Source organism: Pseudorca crassidens, chromosome X (genome assembly GCF_039906515.1).
Source record: "Pseudorca crassidens isolate mPseCra1 chromosome X, mPseCra1.hap1, whole genome shotgun sequence".
NCBI lineage: Eukaryota > Metazoa > Chordata > Mammalia > Artiodactyla > Delphinidae > Pseudorca > Pseudorca crassidens.
This window is the reverse complement of record NC_090317.1, coordinates 15654686-15662373: the sequence shown is the minus strand read 5'-3', so window position 1 is coordinate 15662373 and position 7688 is coordinate 15654686. Positions and strand designations below refer to the sequence as shown.

The following is a 7688-nucleotide window of genomic DNA, read 5'->3' as shown; positions in this document are numbered from 1 at the left end:
TTTTGGGTTTACTGGGCGAATAGCATTTTCCTTACAATATAAGCATCTGATCTCAGGTTTTTCATACTGAGAACATTGAGATTTCAGTTTGAAGACACTCTGAAATCCTAAGAGTAGCATACCCCGAACCACCCTCTAATAGCTAGCTTGTTTGTATAGGCAGGAGGAGTCATCTCTCCATTTTAGATGAATAGATATTTTGTGAAAGATCTTAGAATTGCTTGCCTCATCATTTACTGGGGAAAAATTCATAGAAAGTGGCCTTTAGGGACACTTTTACTTGGAAAATTACAATACTAGTACACATGTCAAGTCTTAACACACTTAACATTTGCTCGTTGAAAGCAATTTCATAAAATCAAAGATTAAACATGTTTTACTCTTTTTCCTCACAAGAACATAAAAATTATGGAAGGGGAACTTAACAGGAAATTTAAAAAAGGTAACACAATCTTTCCTTTTAGTAGTCCTTGGGTAGTTATGATAGAATAGGTTCCACTTTTGTTTGTTTCTTTGAACAGGGATTTTGGTCCAAAGTTTTGTTTGTTTTTAATATCTGCTTCTGCCTCCCCCTCTATCAGATCGGCTTCCTCCACGGCCACCACCTCTTGGTGCTCCGCGGCTTGAACTGCTGTAGGAATCTCGTGGAGGAGGGTACCCCCTTTCCATAGAAGGGGGAAGCCCTCTTTCTTGTCTGCCAACCCGATCACGACCACTTGAGTAGAGATCACTTCGGCTGCTTGAGTAACTGTCTCGACTTCCACCATATCCGTCACGTGAGCTGCTGTAATCATCATAGCGACTGCTTCCACCATAAGATGGCGGGGGCCCTCGTGTAGGTGGAGCACTACGTGAGTTACCTGCAGGGTCAATGGTCAGGTAATATGGCAACACTATAAATTGTATATATACAACATTTAAATCTGAATTTACAGAATTCTTGTATTAAACGTTTACTTTCTCAACTGGGAGGTTTTAAACTCTGCCATTGCTGGCCATTAACAGGGATTTGCTCATCTGCTGAGATACGGAAATGGATGGGTTTTAATGTTTGTTTGAAAAGACTGAAGACGGTGTATTTCAAGAGGATATTCCAGACAGCTTGTTATTTTATAGTAGACACTCAGCCACTTTCCAGTGATAAGTTGCAATTTTGAACTGTAGACTTTCCTTCATATTGCAATGGTAAACATTTGATCTTGTTAATAAAATTTTTAATTGTATTTTCACTGTTGGGGGAAAACACATAAGGCTGCCAATTTAAGCAAGCAAAATCCCCTCCAAAGCAAGCCAACAGCCTCAAAAAAAAACTTAGAAAAAACAAAAGCCCCTCACAAGACTAGGAAAAGCCCAGCTGATTAAGTTACCCCCTTAAAAGCAAGCAAACATCCCTTTAAAAGCAAGCACCACAACAGCCTAATAAACTGGCTCATGAACCTAAAAACTCAGGCTGGTGATATTCAAAGACCCTCAACCAAAATCTTACCATAACTCTCATATGAATCTCTGTAGGAACCTCCACTTGGGTGATCTGAATAGTCACGATCACGACCATAGCCATCTCTATCACTAAATTAAAGAAAAAAAACGTATTACAAGCCCCAGAACATCAATTTTTACAGCAAAAAAATTTCTTTTACATCAAGCCATGACAGCAACAGCAAAGTCACTTACCTATAGCCTCTGGATGGATAGTCATCACGTGAACTGGAATGACCATAATCACGGTAAGTATAATCTCTTGGTGGTGGTGCATAATCTCTTGTATCACGAGAACTTGGGTAATCTCTGCTTGAATAGCTAAAGAAACAAAAGTAACTTGGTTCATATTTTTGATGAGCTCTCCCCTTCAACCTTAAGTATTAATATTAGAGACAAAAACTACTATGCTTTTCTGTTACCTGTCTTTAGTAGAATATCCATCATCTCTTGGGGACAAATAAACATCTCTACGAGAGGGCAGGGGTTCCCTTCGAGGTGGACCTCCATAACTATCTCTTCCACGTGATACAGGAGCTTAAGGAAAAATGTCCATTTTAAAAACATACCCAGTGAAAAGTCAAAACGTGAATTTATATTCAGGCAATGAAAAGTAGTGATTCAACCAAATATGACAATATGGATGCAAATGAGGAAATCCTCTTTAAAATTTCTTATGTACACCAATCTTTTCAATGATCTAGGTACAGTTTTAAGCAACATTTTTAGGATTCGCCTCTCAATCCTTCCTTGTGTTATGGTGGTAGGACAGACTGTCATAAATGGACCATTTACCTCTTCCTCCCATTCCACTGCTGCTGCGAACTGGTCCTGAAGGGGCAGATCTTTTAGGAGGAGGACCCCCACTTCGTGGCGGTGGTCCTCTTTTTACTGGAAGTGGTCCCCTGGAAGAACTCATGTTAAAATTCATGGAATAACCACCGTCGTCTACATTAGAACAACAACAAAAAAAAGAAAATCATGTTAATATAAGTACTAAGAAAAATCTAGTTTTCTTTGCTTAATCAAGAGTATGACCATTTCTGTTTAGTCGGGGAATCTTGAGTTCTCACTCATATGTGACTGAGCATGAGAACTGTACAGTGTATATAGAGTATACACAGAAAACTACATACAAGGAACTATACAAAGCGTATATAGTTCCCTATGCGGTAGTCATCTATTTAAGTCTGCGTAGATTAGCAAAGTAGACACGAAGGGTTCTCCTGAGGGTTCTTTTCAAGTTACTTCAAAAAAAATATATACATTGTTTCATTTTCATATGACCAACACCTAATACCTATCAAAATTTTTCTGCAAGTGTTTTTTCCTACAGAATGAATTCACCTGGATAAGGAATAGCTAATTGTTAATTATTTCAAGACACTGTAATTTAACTTAGGATAGCTTCTATGTTTTCCTTAAGTCAAGCACTTTGGTAGATGAACAAGTGTTCTCAATTTCAAAAGCTAGGGCCTTTAAAATACTTATTAACCAAAGCACACACTGGTGTGTTTACAGTTCCTAACTTATACACCAAGCCTAAAGTAAACCTAAGTCATTACCCATGTGCCCTCCACGTGAGGGAGGTCCCCTGGTTCCTCCACTTCCTCCTCTTCCGCCTCTAAGGCCTCTTGGAGGGCCTCTGCTTCTTGGAGGTGGAGGTGGTCCACGTCTACCACTTTCAAATGATGGTTTAGTGGCTTGTTCTACCTTGATGGCTTTTCCATCTAAGGACTAAATAATATCAGTGGTTAATTATGGAAATTTAAAAAAAGAACTTGCAGATCCACTATGCACTGCGACACTAGTATGTCCTTCAAAATGCTGTACCTTTCTGTTTAGCACTTAAATACCTAGTCTTTTAAGATAACTGCTTATTTGAACTAAAACCTAAGGTGGATCCACTGTACTGCTAGGTCGGTAAAGTTTAAAAACAATGCCAGACAATGACCAACTTATTAAGGCAAATAACCAAAAACAAAAGCCAAGGATCCCAGACGAAGTATAATACCGAATATTCTAAAACTGAAAGATTCTTGTCAAGAATACACTTTACAAAATTTCGTTCTAAAATTACAAAGGGCTAGGATAAGAGGGTCCTGGAAAAGTATACACTCAGTAAAATTCAAGAGCTGCCCTAGACCAGACTTGAGTAACATTGTGCTATTTTACGTACTAGGAAACATGGTATTGTGCAGTCTCACCTTTCCATTCATGTCTCTCGCTGCATCCTTAGCATCTGCTGGGCTTTCGAAGGTGACAAAAGCAAATCCTCTAGATTTGTTGGTTTCACGATCTTTCATCAAGAGAACTAAAGTAGTTTTCAGGGGGAAAAGGAGTGTTACTCTATTTCAAACGGAAAAACAAAAGTAAATCTGTAAAAAGAAAGCTCAGAACTTCTTAGAGGACAAAGCACATTATCATTTCATATGATCAATGCAATCGAATTCATCACAGCTTACCTCTTTTTACAATTACAATAACCCTGCATATACTTTCAGATAACTCACCTTCCACTATTCGTCCATATTTGCCAAATACTGCTTCAAGAGCTTTCTCATTTGTTTCTGTATTGAGGCCACCGATGAAGAGCTTTCCTGGGCGATCTGCTTCAACCATTTTTTCCCTCTGGTGAAAGTCTGTTGGAAAAAAAGTGTTAACCCTCCCTGGAAAAGTTTACCCAACATGTGTACCGGGGCTCATTTTTCTTGTTTACTAAAATCATTCCTTAATAGCATAATACACAGAAAACAATTTTTTCTAAGCCTTACCAGGAAACCAATTTAACTAATTCAGTGATAACTGTTTACATTAAAATGGTTAAAAAAGCCAACTTAAGGGAATTTCCTGACGTCCAGTGGTTAGGACTCTACGCTCTCACTGCCGAGGGCCCAGGTTCGATCCCTCGTCAGGGAACTAAAATCCCACAAGTTGCGCGGCACGGCCAAAAAACAAAAGCCTACTTAACTAATGCCTTTATCCTTAATCCACTTTGGCAGTCTTAACCAAGTAACTACAACATTTCAAAAAGTGAATTTTAGCTTTAACACTAGATTTGTTGCCTTTTAAAAATTCAATGATCACATCCCAATTACCCTAATGATTTTTTTAAACTGACTCAGTCAAGGTCACAGGCCAAACGTAGGTCCGTAAGACCAAGCCCTCTCCCGAGAACTTTGCCTTTCATTGGGATTCCCTAGTAAATCTGAGGACTAATTTAAAGTTTTAATCAAGTTATGACCCCTTCTTCACCAGCCCCTGCCCTGCTCGCTACGTTGTTTACTTTTTTAAAAAGTGTCAATATCATCGGATACAAAGTAACGGAACGTGGAAGCGCGCACTGTAACACTAAGCACTCCATGACTGCAGCGGAACCCAATTAAAACCCGTCATTAAAAACCGCGTGGAAAACACAAAATGGCGACACTTGGATTCAGCCCAGAACAACCGCCGCCGGTCAGGGGAGTAACTTTTCCCACCAGCGGAGGCTGAGAAAACTCAAATGGCTTCCGCTCCAAGGCTGCCAATGAACAAGGACCCCGCGCAAAAGTGCAAGTGCCCGCCCGGAGCGCCACCGCCATCCCAATGCAGGTAGCGACCACGGAGGCGCGGTCCCTCCTCGTCCCGCTCAGGCCCCGACCTCCGCCACCTCCCGCCCCCAGAGGCGACAGCCAAACTTTCTGCAGAGGTACACTACGAAGTGGCACCCCAGCGTCTGCTCTCCTTCGACACTCCCAGGTTTCCCTAAATAGGTCGGCACCTCTGGGTTCTTAAAATGGCGCCCGCCACCCCCATCTCCAAGGAGGTAATCCCAAGTTCTAACGTGGCAAGAGTGAACGAAAAACAGACTGTAAAGGACAGGACTCACGTACCGGAGGGGTGGCAACTGTTTCAAGCTCCTACGAGCTCGCCGATCGCGGCTTCCTAGCAGCTCAGCACGCGGGAAGGTGGTCGATCCCGAGAAAGGAAGCGAGAAGCCACTCGCACTACTGCGCAACGAGGGCGAACAAAGGAGACAGCAAACTTTATACTGCCCGGGAACGAGGCTCAAGGACCCGGATGCAGGCGGAGCTTAGAATTTAAAATGCGAACGGGTGGGGAGCGGTTCCCAGCTTCCCCATTAGCTGCCTCCGCTGTTATTCACTCTTCGCTCCTCCCCTTTTCCTGGGCCCTCAGCTCTCCAGCTGGCCCCGATTTCTAACCGTTTTCCCAACCCCCACCGGTGCTCCCCAAACCCGCGTTTTTGCTTTCCGCTAAAATGGTTCAACGGGCTTCATGTAAAAAAGAAGTGAAATTTTTTGTGTGTTCTGGTGGGCCAGGCATGGTGCTAAACTTTACACCCATTAACTCTAATTCTCAAAACAACGTTGATGAGGATAGAATTATGCCAGTTTTGCAGAAATGAAAAACAAAGAAGCTTAGAATTATTGTATTAAAAATACATTTTCCCCAAATATCTTTAACAAGAATTTTTAGTGAATGGGGAAAATTCTGATAAATAAGTGTGAGGTGGGGGAAAAGAACTGTACTAAAGAGACAGATTATCCGTTTACATAGAACAATTACTGAGCATCTACTAAATGGCGGGCAGGCTCTGGGCTTGGCCGTGAGGGTACAACCCAGCAAAGCGAGACAAGGGCAACGCGCCTCATTGGTAAGGCTGCCAGATTTAGCAAATGAAATACAGGATGCCCAGTCAAGTTTGAATTCCAGATAACAAATACTTTTTTTTCAATATAAGTAGATCTCAATATCATATAAAGTAAACTTATTCACTGTTTATCTGAAATTCAAATGTAACTGTGTTTGTTTGTTTGTTTTCCGGTACGCGGACCTCTCACTGTTGTGGCCTCTCCCGTTGCGGAGCACATGCTCAGCGGCCATGGCTCAAGGGCCCAGCCGCTCCGCGGCATGTGGGATCTTCCCGGACCGGGGCACGAACCCGTGTCGCCTGCATCAGCAGGCGGACTCTCAACCACTGCGCCACCAGGGGAGCCCGTAACTGTGTTTTTTATCTGCCAATCCTACTCGTGGAGGGGATTACAAAAATTTTTTATTTTCTAATTTCTTTCCAAACTAAAGAGAACATTTAAATACAATTAACAAATAAAACAATTGCATCTTGTGATTAGTGCCAGGGAAGAAGTAAACTCAGGGCTTTGATGGACAACATTTGGGAGACCAAATTCGATTTAGCCCTCAGGTAAGGTCTATCTGAAGAGGTGGCTTTGGAGATCAGCTCTGAAGGAAGAAAAGAAATCCGCCTCGGGAAAGCTGGGGTGGGGGTGGGAGATCCGAAGCTTTTCAGAGAAACAAGCGCAAAGTGGAGGGAAAGAGGTTGCATGTATCAAGGGACAGAAAGGGATCCAGGGCGACCGGAATTTAAGGGGCATAAAATGAGGGAGCCAAGGTAGGCAGAACATTCGAACCCATTAAAAGATTGCAGGGGCCTTTCCTGGTGGCGCAGTGTTTGGGAGTCCGCCTGCCGATGCAGGAGACACGGGTTCGTGCCCCGGTCCGGGAAGATCCCACATGCTGAGGAGCGGCTTAGGCTGCTGAGCCGTGGCCGCTGAGCCTGCGTGTCCGGAGCCTGTGCTCCGCAACGGGAGAGGCCACAAGAGTGAGAGGCCCGCGTACCGCAAAAAAAAAAAAAAAAAAAAAAAGACTGCAGGGGTAAGTGTGGAAGCAGGGACACCACTGGGGCTGTGTGAACAGACCAGGAGAGAGAAGACAGTGCCTTGAATTAGGGTTCAGCAGTGGATCTGGGGAGGAAGGAACAATTGCTAGGTGTATATGGCAGGTAGCATGGACAGGATTTGCTAATGAATCAGATGGGAGAGCACTGGGGTTGAATTCAAACAACAGGGTAAGTCATTATGGATGACTATCTGGTATTAATAGGTGGTGGCCATTTATCAAAATGGCTGCAAAGGAGCAAGTTTGGGAATGTGGGCGAGGGTGAAGAAATCTGATGCTCAGACCAGAGATCAGGGCTAAATCTGTCGCTTTAGAAATAGTAATGAAACTCATCAGAGTTAATGGGACCACCAAAGAAGAGAATACAATGGGGAAAAGAAAAGAAGTCTGTATTAATTACTAAAAAATACATGTGGAGAGGAAAACACTAGAAGGAAATATGCTAAAATGTTACCAGTTTATCTTGGGGGAGGGGTAGAATTTATGGACAATTGTCACTTTTCTTCTTC

The 7688-nt window shown here is 42.7% G+C and overlaps 1 protein-coding gene and 1 non-coding gene across 2 annotated transcripts; both read right to left on the bottom strand.

Annotated features, from left to right (window-relative positions):
- Nucleotides 1–360: 360 nt before the first annotated feature.
- Nucleotides 361–5524, bottom strand: RBMX (RNA binding motif protein X-linked). Its single transcript, XM_067724103.1, has 9 exons — nucleotides 5355–5524; nucleotides 3993–4121; nucleotides 3687–3793; nucleotides 3045–3216; nucleotides 2275–2427; nucleotides 1902–2016; nucleotides 1675–1800; nucleotides 1487–1569; nucleotides 361–860 (listed from the first exon to the last, which is right to left on the bottom strand). The coding sequence occupies exons 2-9, from the start codon at nucleotides 4099–4101 to the stop codon at nucleotides 550–552; spliced, it is 1176 nt and encodes a 391-aa protein (XP_067580204.1). The 5' UTR covers nucleotides 4102–4121; nucleotides 5355–5524; the 3' UTR covers nucleotides 361–549.
- Nucleotides 3869–3940, bottom strand: LOC137217679 (small nucleolar RNA SNORD61). Its single transcript, XR_010940182.1, has one exon. It is a non-coding gene; the product is annotated as a small nucleolar RNA SNORD61 (small nucleolar RNA).
- Nucleotides 5525–7688: the final 2164 nt, after the last annotated feature.